The sequence below is a fragment of the Mytilus galloprovincialis genome, chromosome 2, assembly GCF_965363235.1.
Source record: "Mytilus galloprovincialis chromosome 2, xbMytGall1.hap1.1, whole genome shotgun sequence".
NCBI lineage: Eukaryota > Metazoa > Mollusca > Bivalvia > Mytilida > Mytilidae > Mytilus > Mytilus galloprovincialis.
In genome coordinates this window covers 115629519-115647375 of record NC_134839.1, presented here as the reverse complement: position 1 = coordinate 115647375, position 17857 = coordinate 115629519, and the positions used below count along the sequence as shown (strand labels likewise).

Genomic DNA, 17857 nt, shown 5'->3' with positions numbered 1-17857 from the left:
TCGTATGTACAATGTCAGATTAGAAAAACGTATGCATTTTTGTTATATGGCCCGCCGTTGTGGAGGGGACATTAAGTGTTATCCTTGTCCGTGCGTAGGTACGTACGTCCCAACAATTAGTTTCTTTAATACTATTTTGCCTCAAACTAGTTTTATGAATAGTATACACTTTGCTTATTACCGTTAAACAAATGTCACTTTTACTGTTCTTGATAAATGACCATCATTTATAACGTTATGTATAAAGGCAACAGTAGTATACCGCTGTTCAAAACTCATAAATCCATGGACAAAAAACAAAATCTGGGTAACAAACTAAAACTAAGGGAAACGCATTAAATATAAGAGGAGAACAACGACACAAAATAAAAATGTAACACACACAGAAACGGACTAAGCATTAGACAAAATCCAATGATAATAACAAATATAACATCAAAACCAAATACAAGAATTTTGGATAGATAAGTACCGTGACACGTCTTATAGTAATGTGAATTCACACTCAAAAATATCAGAAAACAAACGACACAACGGAAACACAACGTTAAAATGTAACACACACAGAAACGAACTATAATATAACTTTGGCCATATTCCTGACTTGGTACAGGACATTTTTAAAGGAAATAATCGTGGGTTGAACCTGGTTTTGTGTCATGTCAAACCTCCTCTTGTATGGCCATGTGAAGTATAACATTACAATGACAACACAACATTACAGGACTACAATATAAATAAATAGGAGAACATAACTGACAAAGAAACACACGAAGAATAGCTAACAAAAGGCAACAAGTTTAAAATTTTAATACGCTAGAAGTGCATTTTGTCCACACAAGACTTACTAGTGACGCCCAGATACAAAAGTTTGAAGGTCGAAACAAGTACAAAGTTGAGCAGCATCGAGGACCAAAAGTTCAAAAAAATTGTGCCAAAAACGGCCAGGGTTTTCTGTTTCGTACCAGAACATCCCTATTATTTAGAATAATTTATACTTTTGCAAACAGTAAATTTTATAAAATGACTGTACAAAAGATATATGATAAAACTGAAGCATTAACTAATTACAGGAAACAACCGAAATGCACTACATAACCCGACGAAATGCAGCACATCCGAATAAGTTTAAACCTCAACACCAAGTGACGTCATATTTGAAATTGAAAAAAAATGACAAAAAAATTACGTCACATTTGAATTTGTAAAACAGATCATCAAAAAATGAAAAATGGCGTTACATTTGAATGATTAAGATAGAATAAGGATTGATTTAAGATTATATTTGAAATAAATACTGATATTACATTTAATAACAATGCACATTTCAATACTTATTAATAGCAAACTAAGGTAGCAATTAACTTATTTATTAATTATATTATATGTCCGGCTTGTTTTGAATCTAACTTCAAACGTAAACCATCGTATAGATTACTTTGAACAAAATTAAATCTAATTAATGAAGGTGGTGATTTATTTTTTTTACCATAACACATGAATATAATATAAAAGACGTGAACACATTGGACAAAATCCGATGAGAATTACAAATATAACATTAAACATTTAAACTAAATACATGAATTTGGGATATATAAGTACCGTAACACGTCTTATAGTAATGCGAATTCTATGTACTATGTACTATTCTTGAATCGAATACAATGAAGAGATGCTCTCACTTACAAGTCCTTTTATTGTAGGGGTACTGACATCTTTGTCGCCATAGTATACATGTACTTCTCCTGAATCAAATATAATGTAGAGATGCTCACATTATCAAGTCCTGATATTGTAGGGGTACTTACATCTTTGTCACCATAGTATATATGTACTACTCCTGAATCTAATACACTGTTATACTGTAGAGGTGCTCCTACTAGCAGATCATCTAATCCATCACCGTTTATGTCATCAAAGGCAACAGAACTGCCAAATCCACTTCCGGACTATAAAATAAAGGAATACAAGTTTAACATTTCTTTTAAGTGCTTCACAGTATCAAAATTACGTCAGTGGTGTTTTTCAGGAGGAACAGTTCGGATAATCTCTACTTATACTTATTATCATTATATCATTATCAATTCAAAACTATCGATGAATCTAAACTATCTGAGCCTTTCACGGGACTTTATAAAGCAAGTTAAACAAATAAACACAAAATAATTCATTGATGAGTATACGATCGGATAAGTATTTTCCTCTATTAATTATATTAACAACATATGTTCCTAAACCTTTATCTGATTCTATCCAATATAATATTTCTGACATCATATAGCAACCAGTAACAAACAGCTGCGCCATGAGCGCATGATACATCCGACGTCTGATGTGGAAGTTTAATGCAATAATCCTAAATAGTTTCTGAGAAAGTTTTAAGCAATAACCATATATGGTTTTTGAGATACGGCGGGACATGTGAAAAAAACCATACCCCTGTTTTAGTTAAAAAGTGCCGTAACTCAAAAAATTTTTATTTTATTTTCACCAAAAAGTATACAGATCATTTGACCATCATAAGAAACTACTATATTAAGTTTCATGAAATTTGGATAAGTCGTTCTCAAGTTACGGTGCGACATGTTAACGGCGGACAGACAGACGGACGGAAGGATGGACGGACGGACAGACGGACAGACACCGGACATTATAAACCATAATACGTCCCGTCAAAATTTAAACGGGCGTATAAAAACTGATGCTTGTTACGTTATAATTTCAAGACGGTATGATCGTATGTATCTAATGGCTTCGCACCATGAACCGATACAAAACACTAAATTATGTCATACTAAGCTAGAGTTTACCTACATACATAGATACTAGTCACCATAGTATATATGTACTACTCTTGAATCTAATACACTCTTTACATAACGTCATTATTTTGTCATTCCACATTTCTGTGGAAAGACCTATTGGTTTTCTTCTTCTTCTTCTGATTATTATTTTTTCTGACGGCTTCACAAGATGTCGCTTAGATTTTTTGCATATGATATCAAACAGTTATTGCGACTTTGAAACTGACTATGTTAAGTCGAACACTTTTTATTAATGTAAGCATGATAAAGCTATTGGACTTTGTGCATTAAGTTTCAATATATATGACCTTGACAGAGGAACAGGAAGTGACCCATTTAAACCAGTAAGTAGCTATTTTTTGTATTTTTTTTTTAATGTAAAAGTATATAGAACCATATATTTTGGGAATAAGTGTCAAGTTAAACTATCAAATGAAACCGGAAGTGACAGTTTTAAAACCGGAAGTAACAAATTATATCAACACCGCCATTATTCGAATTCAGAACAGCAGTAAATCAATTAAGACTTTCTGCAGTACTTCAGGATTCTCCACCTATTTGTCTTTTACCTGTTTCTTTTTACTGTATGTTTCATATTTATGTTAAATATTACCTGTTTGCCACTAAACTGTTTCTTCACATACAAACTTTTCCCGGTCATTCTTATTTCTGCGCACACTACAAGAACCTAACAATCAAACAATATTTCAGATCAATTAAGTTTTATTCATACTACCAGAGCCTAACAATTAAACAATATGTCAGATAAATTAGGAATTATTTATACTGCCAGAACCTAACAATTAAACAATATGTCAGATAAATTAGGAATTATTTATACTGCCAGAACCTAACAATTAAATAATATGTCAGATAAATTAAGAATTATTCATACTACCAGAACCTAACAATTAAACAATATTTGAGATCAGTTAAGAATTATTCTGAATAACTCGTTTTTAATATGACATTTTAACTCTATTTCCATATATATTTTATATGGATTATATAAAACTGCCAAACTATACACACTGATTGTGTGGCCCGGCTACTAAGCTTATTTTGTGATGTTATATAATAACCCAGGTATAGATATATACTATATATCCTAAAGGGAGGTACATTGTATGGCCTTACAAATACTATTTCGATTCCTAACATCATTGAAGAGAAATTACTTGTCGACATCCGGGTATGGTGAACTAATTTGTGCACCTTTTGTTTTTGGTATACAATCCTCAAGTTTATTGTTTTCTATTTGGCATCAAATTATTGATGAAGGTCCATTTTGACACATTGTTGTGAAATGGAGTTGAATGGGACTATCATACAAGTGAGAGGTTTAAACCTAGGATTAATCCACCATTTTCTACCTGCCTGTACCTTGCAGGAATATGGCAGCTATTATCCATTCGATCGATAAGTTTGAATATTTGATTCTGCCATTTATTTTGAGTCAAGTGACAATTATTTCTTGATTTTGCAGAACAAATTAAATATGTAGGTTCTACTAAAGTGGTCAGTCCTGGTGAATCGATGGACTCAAAATACCTACCAGAAAACAAAAATATGTTGGATAGATGCAAATATGACACATACGAACGCTTGGAAAAGTCTTGCAAAGGGTCATTCACGTGAAGATAATAAGTTACTTACATTGCGTTGATATGCGTTGTACTATTCGATATATAATACTGCGCCTTGTGTTGTATATTCACATGAATATTAAATGGACATGTGTACTGGTAATGATTCAGATGCGCTAAACAATAATCGTACTAACCGCTACAACAATTCCATTTGTTGAACTAAAATACTATGTGCTGTGCTAGTAAAATAATCGTAATTCCCACTCTCACAATTCCTCCCGTTGAACTGAAATTCGATGTTTATGTGCTATGCAAGTACAATATTCGCTCCAACAATGCCATCTGTTGAATTGACATTTGGTGTGCTATGCCAGTACAATAATATAACTTACCGCTCCCACAATTCCATCTTCTGAACTAAAATGTGGTGTGCCTAATACAATAACACTTGGACAATCTGTATCTGAATCTGACAATTTCCCTGAGGTGATTGAATAACCTGACCAAACATAACAAATAGCTGCTGTCATAATGCTATTTAACGTCATTATGCTATTTAACGTCATTATTTGTTCATTTAAAAATTGATTGTTTATGTCTTGTTTTATGATGTCGACATAGTATTTTATAACGGCTGCTGCAGATTAAGTCACCATATTAGATCCGAACAGTTGTGTTTTGTTATAGTGTTTCCATTTCAGGTCTTTATATTCATAAATTATTGTTTGTTATGATCTTACAATATTAGTTCTTCATGACGGATGTTGTGACACCAAATTAGTTCTTTATTAATAATGTATTTTTTTATTGTGCTGCAATTTTAGTTTTTAAGAATTGATGTTTTGTTATGGTGCAGCCATATTAGTTCTTTATGTTTCACGTTCTGTTGTATTGCGCCATGTCCATTTTAAATAAACAACGAGATCGGATACAAGTTATAACAACAAGATATTGAAGGTAGAACATACTAAATACTAGATTGATTTTAGCTTATTAGAAATCACTGAATCAGGCGGACACAAAGATTCGGTACAATAATTAGGTAAAATAAATACGTACCCATAAAACTTCCTTGCTTTATGCCTTGTTTTTGAGTTTCCGACTCAAATTCCGTATGTGTGAAGCTGTCAAAAAACTGTTCTGTTGTTTCTGTTGCACTGTATTGAAGAAAACCGCCTGAAAAAAAACAACGTGCAAAATGTGATCCCATCGTGTTGTTCATGTAAGTACAAACCCGGTTACAAGTCTGATTTGTGCTCAAAGTGTACCAATGTAAGCAATGTTTGGAGCCCCCTGAAATTTAAGGATATTTAAGGTTTCATACAAATAAGAATAGTAGACTAAAATATGATATTATAAAAATTTGACTGTTTTTTTTAATATGTGACCGATAGATTAATTAATTGCTTTATTACATTCACTGACTTTACTTTACTGCACTGCAAGGACCTAACAAATGCTACAGTGATCAAATGACAAATACAATATTTAAGCGCCTAACTATAAATGGAAATTAACAATCACAGTTTCCCTGACTACACCTTCCTCTGTTTTAAGATAAAAATACAAGAAATTCGTTGAACTGTGAGATAAATTGCAAAAATAATCAGTAATGATGACTTAGAACTCAAAATTACACATCTATTTTCCCAGCATATACGAGCAGTACAAAAAAATCAAACAGGGACGAAAGCGCGATAAAAGAAAAAAAGTTTTTATACATTTGTGAAATTATAAAGTGACGTTTAAAAATAAGGACCTGAAAAAACAAATATGGAATCAACATTCGAAATTTCATCTGAAGTTGCATCTGACTTAAAATTGCAATATGAAATTGCACAAAACGAAATATATGAACTGCAAACATAAAATGATATTTTTTTTAAAAGAATACACAAACAACATTTACACAATACATTCCTTAAAATCAAAATAAGGCCAAATTGAATCAAAAAATGAAGTACAAAACTCAAGAGTGTTAAGCTGGACGGAACTAATATACGTTTTATCGGAGTTGACATGAATATCAATTATACGGTCATTTTTATAAATTTACTGTTTGCTAAAGTATGAATTATTCGAAATGCTTTTCAACTTTGTACCTGTTTGGTTTTCTTACTACTTTGATCTGAGCGTTACTGATGAGTCGAATGTACCTTTGATACCGTTTAACATTCATGAACTTCAAAATTTCAAAAATGGGAAAGCTATCATAAGAAAGTAATTTGTTCACAGGGGGATGAAATTAAAATTTAAACTTGACACAAACAAATTAAAAAAAACAGTATAAGCAGAAAAAAGGAAGACAGTCAATAACTTAACTTACTATAAGAGGCAGAATAAGGAATTAAAACGAAAACAACTGTTATATAAAAACGAAGTTTCCGAAACATATTGCAGTTGTCTAAAATTTGTAAAAAAAGTTAAGCACTATAAGACTTTACTGGTAATGCATACTTGACCCATTAACGGAATTGCTGACAAATTCTAGCTTTATCAAATTAAGTACAAGTCAAATTTAAGAAAATCTAAAAATCCATTGTGAAAGCACCATTATTCCACCATGAAAATGTATTATTAATTAACATCACACTGACATCCACCAACCGACTAGTGAAACCGTTCACCTGCGGTAGGCTGACGGTAATGATTTATCTGTGTATAACATGTGTTTCTGGTTAACAATTTGTTTTCAAAGATCTGTGAAAATGAAAACAATATTCTTACCTTTGTTTTCAAAAAAACCTGGAGCTCCGAGAAGAATGTGCAGCTTAGGGTCTTCTTCATACTGGTCAACAGAAAATGTGAAATAATAAGAGATTGGTCAGTATACTCTCCATCAGTTAATATGTGATAATTAAAGCATGGTCTGTATACTGGTCAATACAAATATGTAATAATTAGAGGCGGACAATACCACAGCAATATTCAACCGATCAGTTCCTGACAACTTGAAAACGTCATTGTAATAACGACACACGACAAAAGCACAACAAAAAGTATACAACCTACATCATAGAAAAACTAGAGACTGCGCAATATGAATCCGTTTTAATGACTAGGGTGGGGGGGGGGATCTCAGGTACTTTGGAAGAGTAGGCAGATTCTAATTTTTTGTTAAAATTTGAAAGGAATATAGAATAGACCTGAGTTTTCAGAATGTTCTCATTGGTCCGTGTCGTGAAGGTTAATGTTCTCATTGGTCCGTGTCGTGAAGGTTCTAGTTCTCATTGGTTCGTGTCGTGAAGGTTAATGTTCTCATTGGTCCGTGTCATGAAGGTTAATGTTCAGGTTACAGGTGAACTGTCAATATAATGTTCTCATTTGGTACGTGTCGTGAAGGTTCTAGTTTTCATTGGACCGTGTCGTGAATGTTAATGTTCAGTTTACAGTTGAACTGTTAATACCTTCCTGTATCAAACAGTCGGTGCAATATTATTTACCCAAAGACACGGTTTTAATCTGAACTTTATCTGAGTGGACAATAACATTTTGTCATGGAGATAGGACATAAAATTTATCACAAATGCACAAATACAAGGAACGGTTCTTATTTCAATATAGACATTTCTAACGTTTTGTTAAAAATTTCAAAACACATTATCCATGCCTTTTAAATAATCGAAATAACAGATAAATGACAAGCTACTCTTAAACAGTTAAAATATATTTTTGTGACCGATTCAAAAATCTTGTCAATGAATGTCAATGTTTTAATATTCTTCTTTATCATGTTTATTTTGTTTCCTTTTGTTGCGTGTTTGTGTCAAAATTTCAGTTGTTGATGCTATAGTTTTTAGCAAAGCATGTGGTTTTTGTTAGGTTTGAGCTTCATTGTTAAAGAATTTGTATGGTGACATCTAAATTGTATATGTTATGAACGTGTGTTGCTGTAACCTTCATTATAATTAATTATTTGTTACTTTACAGATTTAATGATAATTCTTCTTTACAGAAGACCCTGTCTATACAAATTAAAAATGAAGTTAAATACTAGTATTATTAAATCAACTTTTAATCATTTCATCATTATAAATAATGGTCTTACGTTTGATATTCAGTATGTAACTAAAAAATCAACTGCCTTTTATATTTTGTTCTTATGTTTGTTGCTACATGTTGTGTTGTTACATGTTGTGTTGTCACACGTTGTGTTGTCAAGCGTTGTGTTGTTACATGTTGTGTTGTCACACGTTGTGTTGTCAAATGTTGTGTTGTTACATGTTGTGTTGTCACACGTTGTGTTGTTACATGTTGTGTTGTTACATGTTGTGTTGTTACATGTTGTGTTGTCACACGTTGTGTTGTTACATGTTGTGTTGTTACATGTTGTGTTGTCACACGTTGTGTTGTTACATGTTGTGTTGTCACACGTTGTGTTGTAACATGTTGTGTTGTAACATGTTGTGTTGTTACATGTTGTTTTGTTACACGTTGTATTGTTACACGTTGTGTTGTTACATGTTGTGTTGTTACACGTTGTGTTGTTACATGTTGTGTTGTAACATGTTGTGTTGTTACATGTTGTATTGTTACATGTTGTGTTGTTACATGTGTTGTTACACGTTGTGTTGTTACATGTTGTATTGTTACACGTTGTGTTGTTACATGTTGTGTTGTTACATGTTGTATTGTTACACGTTGTGTTGTTACATGTTGTGTTGTTACATGTTGTGTTGTCACACGTTGTGTTGTTACATGTTGTATTGTTACACGTTGTGTTGTTACATGTTGTGTTGTTACATGTTGTGTTGTAACATGTTGTGTTGTTACATGTTGTATTGTTACATGTTGTGTTGTTACATGTTGTGTTGTCACACGTTGTGTTGTTACATGTTGTGTTGTTACATGTTGTATTGTTACACGTTGTATTGTTACACGTTGTGTTGTTACATGTTGTATTGTTACACGTTGTGTTGTTACATGTTGTGTTGTAACATGTTGTGTTGTTACACGTTGTATTGTTACATGTTGTGTTGTTACATGTTGTGTTGTTACACGTTGTGTTGTTACATGTTGTATTGTTACACGTTGTGTTGTTACATGTTGTGTTGTTACATGTTGTGTTGTAACATGTTGTGTTGTTACATGTTGTATTGTTACACGTTGTGTTGTTACATGTTGTGTTGTTACATGTTGTGTTGTAACATGTTGTGTTGTTACATATTGTATTGTTACACGTTGTGTTGTTACATGTTGTGTTGTAACATGTTGTGTTGTTACATGTTGTATTGTTACACGTTGTGTTGTTACATGTTGTGTTGTTACATGTTGTGTTGTAACATGTTGTGTTGTTACATGTTGTGTTGTAACATGTTGTGTTGTTACATGTTGTATTGTTACACGTTGTGTTGTTACATGTTGTGTTGTTACATGTTGTGTTGTTACATGTTGTTTTGTTACACGTTGTTTTGTTACATGTTGTGTTGTTACATGTTGTGTTGTAACATGTTGTGTTGTTACATGTTGTATTGTTACACGTTGTGTTGTTACATGTTGTGTTGTTACATGTTGTATTGTTACACGTTGTGTTGTTACATGTTGTATTGTTACACGTTGTGTTGTTACATGTTGTGTTGTAACATGTTGTGTTGTTACATGTTGTGTTGTAACATGTTGTGTTGTTACATGTTGTGTTGTAACATGTTGTGTTGTTACATGTTGTGTTGTAACATGTTGTGTTGTTACATGTTGTTTTGTTACACGTTGTTTTGTTACATGTTGTGTTGTTACATGTTGTGTTGTAACATGTTGTGTTGTTACATGTTGTATTGTTACACGTTGTGTTGTTACATGTTGTGTTGTTACATGTTGTGTTGTAACATGTTGTGTTGTTACATGTTGTATTGTTACACGTTGTGTTGTTACATGTTGTGTTGTAACATGTTGTGTTGTTACACGTTGTATTGTTACACGTTGTGTTGTTACATGTTGTGTTGTTACATGTTGTATTGTTACACGTTGTGTTGTTACATGTTGTGTTGTTACATGTTGTATTGTTACACGTTGTGTTGTTACATGTTGTGTTGTTACATGTTGTATTGTTACATGTTGTGTTGTCACACGTTGTGTTGTTACATGTTGTGTTGTTACATGTTGTGTTGTAACATGTTGTGTTGTCACACGTTGTGTTGTTACATGTTGTGTTGTTACATGTTGTGTTGTTACACGTTGTATTGTTACATGTTGTGTTGTTACATGTTGTATTGTTACACGTTGTGTTGTTACATGTTGTGTTGTTACATGTTGTTTTGTTACACGTTGTGTTGTTACATGTTGTGTTGTAACATGTTGTGTTGTTACATGTTGTGTTGTTACATGTTGTGTTGTTACATGTTGTGTTGTTACATGTTGTGTTGTCACACGTTGTGTTGTTACATGTTGTGTTATTACACGTTGTGTTGTTTCACAACTGTATCAAGTTAGGAGAGGGTTGAATGCCAAACACATCTTTGACTCGATACATTCTCTTTATGTTTTTCCAAGTCAGGATCATGTACCTCAGTTGTTATTTGTTCCTGTATATCTATTTGTTGGGGAATACAAACATCTTTGATTCGTCAAAATTCTGTATGTGCTTTGTTCAGTTGTTGTTCGTGTAGATCATATTTTTTGTCGTTTATTGTTTTGTATGTTATAGATCGTGGTGTTTATCGTTTTAATTGTTTTACATCTGACATGTTGCAGCCTTATAAAACTTGATTTAAAACGTAAAGTTGAAAAGTATTTAAATAATGTCAAATATTTACCTTTTTGTTAGATATTGAAAATCCAATCTGTGCTAATTCAAAAGTAAGATCGTTACTGTTTTCTGGTGTATACTGAGATTTAAACACCTTGTTTTTAAACTGTTTTGTCGTATATGATTTGAGACTTCTGTCAACGTTAAAACATCTTCCAATTGCATGAACAAGTTTTGAACTCTTCAGAGGGATCATATTTTTCCACATTGGAGCACAAGTCTGTAACAAAAATACCACATATATAAGTAATGGTCACAATCTGGTATGCGTTTATAAAGTTAATTATTTTTTACAATTATAAAAATATTGGTGAAAGAATTAATGTATCCATTACAATGCAGAAAAAGATGTAGTAGGGTTGGCAATTCGATAAATTGAAACCTCAACCTTTTCCATTGTCGTTTCGTCATTTTAGATACATGTATACACTTTTCAAATTGAAAGGATTAAGTAGAAAAGTGTAAAATGCTCATAAAAAACACAGCACAGGGGATCTTTTACAGGATATTCAACAGTTTCAAAGCTATGCCAGTAAAAATCCAATTAAGACGTGTTAACCATACTGTAAAGGACTTAGAAGAAACAACTTATGAAGGTAGAAAAAAACGGCCATACATGGAGGTTACTTAATGTTAATGACGAAAGTGATAAATGAGTCATGTTAAAACAGAAATACCTTTAAATTTCGTTTGAAACAATGGTATTGAGAGGGTGCACTGAAAACAGTTAAGCAAATAGGAATATTTAACCGAAATCTTCCAAAGATCAGTCATGGCATATGAAAGATATGAACGCATTGCAGAAGAAGTGAATTGGAGGTTACCAGCCAGTAGTCATGGTACTTTTTGCATAGTCCATTTAACCAAAGTACTCTTCGATGAGTATATGTGGCCAAGTACAGTTATAACTCTTTGCTGAGTATATGTAGCAAAAGTATTCCTTGCTTGGTATATGTAGCCACATCATTATAAGCTAAGAATATGTAGCCAAAGTACTCTTTGCTGAGTATATGTAGCCAAAGTATTCCTTGCTGGGCATATGTTGCCAAAGCACTACAAGCTTAGAATATGTCACCAAAGTAATCTTTTCTGAGAACATAAAGACAAAGTACTATTCACTGAGAACATAAACACAAAGTACTGTTCACTGAGTATAAAAGACATAAATGATATATTTATTATACTGTACTTGCTATGTCATTTTGATCTCTTCTGGAAAGTTGTCTCATTGGCAATCATACCATATCCTCATTTTTATATTTACGGCAGGGTTTGTTACTCGTGCTGTGTGGATTCAGTAGAATATGTCCCCGTGCCTGTAGTGTATGCCCTTATATTTTTTTGTTTATGAGAGAGCTTTCTACAGTACTTAATCTATTATCATGGTTTATGTTCTATCTCTTATACTGTAATTGCTTGTCATTTTGGTCTCTTGTGGAGAGTTGTCTCATTTACAATCATACCACATCTTTTTTTTATAGTACTGTCTGCTGAGTTAATTCATTGCATACGATGACAATTACTTACATATTTTTTTCTATTATAAAATCTAGATTAATGAAAAGCGCAAATATGGTTCATTTTACGTCCACAACCAGTTTTGAAAGATGAGTAAATGATTAACCGTTACTTTTTCAGGCAACGGAGTAAACGTACAACGATTTTGGCTTCAGGTAGCAGGCTTTTTATTTGGCTAAATATGAAACGAGTTGGGTAATGCAGCTGTAATAAATGTTCACTAATTGTAACTTTGACCGTTTTCAATGCGGTCTGTATAAATAATTTAATATAATACATAAAACATTTTTAAAGCGGAAGATTAGATAACGCTTTTAATGGTTATATCATTGGTGATACAGTCTGAGTGCCTTACATATTCTTATACAGGTAACAAGTTTTATTGCGTCATAATTAATAATGTTTAAATGCGGGCTATTACGTATGGGGTTGACACAACATAAGTTTAACGGTCACAAACACATTTTCCTATATCAACTTTTTTGTTCATCGATATAATATATATGTCTGTGTCTGAACTCACTATTGACATGTTTCAGTGATCTTATATACCAGAAATGTCAGTTGAACTGTAGTTTAAATTTTTCTGTTCAATCCCAAATGTGACATTTGACTGAATTGATTTGTTTAAAGTATATGATACTTGCTTATCAGGAGATACTTGACCTGTAGATGCATTGAATGGTGACCCTTTAACGGTTCATGTGAAAGTGTTGTACTTTCGTTTGAATGTTACTGCAATTGAAAGATATTGTTTTATCCCTGTCTGTCGGTAATTTCATCATCCCGTCGTCTTTTCGTCCCATTTTGTGTATATAGTTATTCCAGATAACTCAAAAAGTTTAAATGCTCGGAGGTTTTGACTTTGGTGGCTGTGTGCATATATTGAAGGTGCGCATGTGGTCAGGGTTGATTATATATTGATTTGTATTGATTTTTGATCTTTTAGGATTTAGTTGAACTTCATTCTTTTTTGCAGTACATACTAGTATAAAAGGTGAATAGCGTTGCTTTCTACAGAGAATCATAGACCTACGTGCTCCCATGCTCAACCATGTGTATTCAAAATAACACTTGAAATAAGCGGCGGCGTTATTTGTGTCTTCCAGACAAAACAATATCTCAAAGAAAGTCATACATTGACTACTTACAACAATAGTATCATCTATAAATGACATGGAAGCTCCAAGTAACTCATTATCTTCTTCATATCCAGGGAGGTCAGGCCATTTGTTATTATCTATAAACAAATACTATATGTGTTAAAGAAAATGAATATAAGTACCTTACTAGGATAATGCATTTTGCCTTACCATTACTACACGAATTACTACACGAATTGCTTGTTTACGATTGTGCTACCCGATTTTTTCCTATGTTCATCAGTTCACATATGTGCTACATGGTTTGATTTAACCCACCGTTTTTTTTCGAAATATTTTTAGATAAAACAAGTTCTACTTATCATTTGTACGTATAATTTAAACGCTTTACCTTCGCGCATTGTAAATTTTAAACATCTATGATTTATTTGAATAATGTTATTGGTTTACACTCATGTTTTGTCGATTTAATCTGTCCATGGTTTATTTGTATACTAGTAACGATTTTGGTTTTAACTCGTGCTTTGTAGATTTTATTCACCGACGTTTTTTTTTTTTTGTATAATGTAATAGGTTTTCACTCGTGTAATGGGTTTTAACTTGTAACTACTATAGATATAGGAAGATGTGGTGTGAGTGCCAATGAGACAACTCTCCATACAAATACTATGTCTGTTTGTTTTGTGCAAGTATCATTGTCATTATAATGGAATTTAGTACAACTGTCATACAAGTGAAAGGTTAAGCTAGCTATAAGACGAGGTTCAATTCACCATTCATACATAGGGAAATGTCTGTATCAAGTCAGAAATGTGACAGTTGTTATACCGTTCATTTGATGTGTTTGAGCTTTTGATTTTGGTCATTTGATTAGGGACTTTACTTTTAGAATTTTCCTCGGAGTTAAGTATTTTTGCTATTTTACTTTTTTTTGTATATTTTATGCTTTAATTGTATAATGTTACTTGTTTAAATTCGTGCTTTGTAGACTGTATTTGCCCATGGTTTATTGGTATACTGTTATTAGTAATGTTTACACTTGTGCTTTGTGCTGTGCTGAGTATTTTCACATTTTGATCATAAAATGTAATTGGTTATTGATGTGTTTTATCATTTGATTTGCCGTTTGATAAGGGACTTTTCGTTTTAAATTTTCCTAGGAGTTCAGTATTTTTGTGATTTTACTTTTTATTGGTTTCAACTTGATCTACTCACCATTTACTCTGAGGTTCATAGGTTCACATTTATTCTGTACTGACTGTTTGAAGTCAACTTGACACTTAAATATATTGCCTGGTTCTTTTATTTTGTTGTCGTTTGAAAAATTGGCCTTTGTAGCTCCAGCAATAACCCTAGATTAAATGATAAAGATAGTAAGTATATGTTAATGTCCTGCAATACCACTACAATAAAAGATGAAGCGTTAGAATCCACCAATAAAACTGCATTTACTGATGAAGCGTGAAAATATGTGTTTATGCCCAGCAATTATCCTAGATTTAATGATTTAACGTCTAATTATGTGTTTATGTCCAACAAAAATTCTTTATATCTGTCTGTTTGTCTTTTTCTTTTTTAGCCATGGCGATGTCAATTTATTTTTTATCTATAAGTTTGAATGTCCCTTTAGTATATTTCGCCCCTCTTCTATATTTAATGATGAAATGTCTAAATATGTGTCTATGTCCACCAATAAAACTACATTTAATGATGAAGCGTTTGAATATGTTTTTATGCCCAGCAATTATCCTAGATTTAATGATTTGATGTATTGATAAAATGCTATAAATGTGTTAATGTCCAGCAAAAATCCTAGCTCTGACAAATGATTGAACTTTTCAATATGTGTTTGTGTCCAGCAATAAATATAGCTTGAATATTTGATTATGTCCAGACAAAGCAATAACACTGCATTAAGATTGTTCGCCCCTCTTCTTTTCGAGGCTTGCCAGATATTCAGAATCCTCTGGTTTTATTCATGTATTGTCATTCAAAAAATGTTCAAGCTCACCCTTACTTTTGTTTCTAAACTTTATTACATAAAATTAAGAATGCCATTTGAAAATCCTATAGAATATTTGCTATTTTTTCATATTTTTTTTTAAGAAAAAAGCTTTCAAGGTAAAATGTAGGAAAGTCTAGAAAATATTATTTTCAACCAAATGTCCAATTGCTTATATTTCAAAACAAGCACACAGACCCTTCATTTTTATCTGTTTTTTTTTTTTTTTGTTTTTTTTTTGTTTTTTTTTTGTTGTTTTTTTTTTTACTTTCTTCATACTTTATATACTATCAATGTATAAGGGTATCTAAGAAAGCTTGCTATTCTGAAACAGAGAAGCAAACATCCTTAGATGATTAAACGTAAGAATATGTGTTTATGTCCAGCAATAATCCTAGATTAAATGAAAAAACGCTAGAATATGTATGTATATCAGTCAGTATTCCTAGATTAAATAATCAAATGTTCAAATATGGGTTTAAGTTCAGCAATAACCTTTACTTGAATGATTAAACATTATGATATGTGTCAATGTCAAGCAATAACCCTACCTGAATTTTTGTATACTTGTCTTTCAATTTTGATAATGTGCTTTATCTGTATGCCTTTTTTGTGATTCTTTCATACATATGACGTGTCTCTGTACTCATGCATATGATCATTCTTATCCATTTGTTTGATGAACTTTAGATTTTGCCATTTAATTAGGGACTTTCCGTTTTGAATTTTCCTCAAAGTTCATGGTTATTTTTTTCTTTTACTTTTTAAATGAACCAATGTTTCAGTATGTGTTGCTGTCTAGCAATGAATCTATCTTAAATATGTGCTTTTGTTCAACAATAAAACTACATTACTTAAAATTTAAGTACATATCAAGCACTTCAAAATAAAGGTACAAAATGAGTACCTAATATTTGAGGTACACATTTAGTACTACACAATTAAAGTACAAATTGAGTACTTAAAATTTGAAGTACAAATCAAGTACTGTAAAAAACAGGTACCTAAATATTACAATAAATTTATAGTACTAAAGAAGTACTATATTTTAAAAGTAATTTTCCAGTACTACAGATTTTTTGTACAGAAAAAGTACCTATGCAAAATTAGCAGTGTAGATTAAATGATTAAGCGTTACAATATGTGTTTGTGAAAGCAATGAATCTAGCTTAAATATGTGCTTATGTATATATATAAAGATAGATTAAATGATGAATAGAATTGAGATTGGAAATGGGGAATATGTCAAAGAGACAACTCGACCAAAGAGCACTTTAAATACGCGTTTATGTCCAGCAATAACCGCAGTAACCCTATATCAAATGATAAAACGCTTAAATATGTGTTCATGTCCAACTATACTCCTGGTTTAAAGGATGAAAAGATAGAATATGTGTCCATGTCCAACTATACTCCTGGTTTAAAGGATGAAAAGATAGAATATGTGTCCATGTCCAGCAATTAAATGATAACACGTTACAATATTTGTCTGTGTTCAACAATAACAGTAACTAAAAGGATGAAACGTTTAAATATATGTTTAATTATTAGGTCTTTCCACATTTCGTGGAAAGACCTTTTGTTTTTCTTCTGATTATTTGTTTTTTTCTTAGCCGTCTGAGATGCTTTTTTATTTTACAACATATCGAAAGGATTTTTTTGGCTAATGATGTTGTACAGTAATGAGGGTTTCAAAACTCACTCTGTGTGACTTATTCTTATAGGAGTTATCTCCCCGCATCCCTTTTTTCTTGTTATCTTTATTTCTTAACCGTTAAAGATTTTAACAAACTGTTTTCACCAAATTGTTCGTCTATCTTAAGAATGTTTTGTTAAATTGTACTGATGTGAGTCGATGACATCTTATGGGAGTTATTTCTCTTAAACATAGATAAATGAATGAAATGCTAGAATATTTTTTTCCAGTTATAACTCTATTTTAAATGATAAAGCGTTAGAATATGTTTATGTCTAAGGATAAACATTCATTAGTGATGAAACGTTAGAATATGTGTTTATGTCCAACATTAACCCTACATTGAATGATGCAGCATTAGAATAAACGTTTATTGTAAGCACTCACTTTAGAGTAAAGG

The 17857-nt window shown here is 31.9% G+C and overlaps 2 protein-coding genes across 2 annotated transcripts in view; both read right to left on the bottom strand.

Moving 5' to 3' along the window:
* LOC143065523 (integrin alpha-4-like) overlaps nucleotides 1-17857 on the bottom strand; it is a 73552-nt gene that overhangs the window by 27950 nt on the left and 27745 nt on the right. The window contains exons 2-9 of the mRNA XM_076239148.1: nucleotides 14975-15111; nucleotides 13808-13896; nucleotides 11146-11358; nucleotides 7124-7184; nucleotides 5456-5572; nucleotides 4789-4895; nucleotides 3421-3495; nucleotides 1812-1952 (exon numbers count right to left, since the gene is read on the bottom strand). Coding sequence (XP_076095263.1) covers nucleotides 1812-1952; nucleotides 3421-3495; nucleotides 4789-4895; nucleotides 5456-5572; nucleotides 7124-7184; nucleotides 11146-11358; nucleotides 13808-13896; nucleotides 14975-15111 — 940 coding nt within the window. The remainder of the gene's footprint in view (nucleotides 1-1811; nucleotides 1953-3420; nucleotides 3496-4788; nucleotides 4896-5455; nucleotides 5573-7123; nucleotides 7185-11145; nucleotides 11359-13807; nucleotides 13897-14974; nucleotides 15112-17857) is intronic.
* Nucleotides 7655-10294, bottom strand: LOC143061964 (uncharacterized; the record flags this gene model as incomplete). The annotated part of the gene is made up of 2 exons (XM_076233820.1): nucleotides 7655-7699; nucleotides 9950-10294. Coding segments are annotated over 2 exons (390 nt in total), but the record flags the coding sequence as incomplete, so codon positions are not given.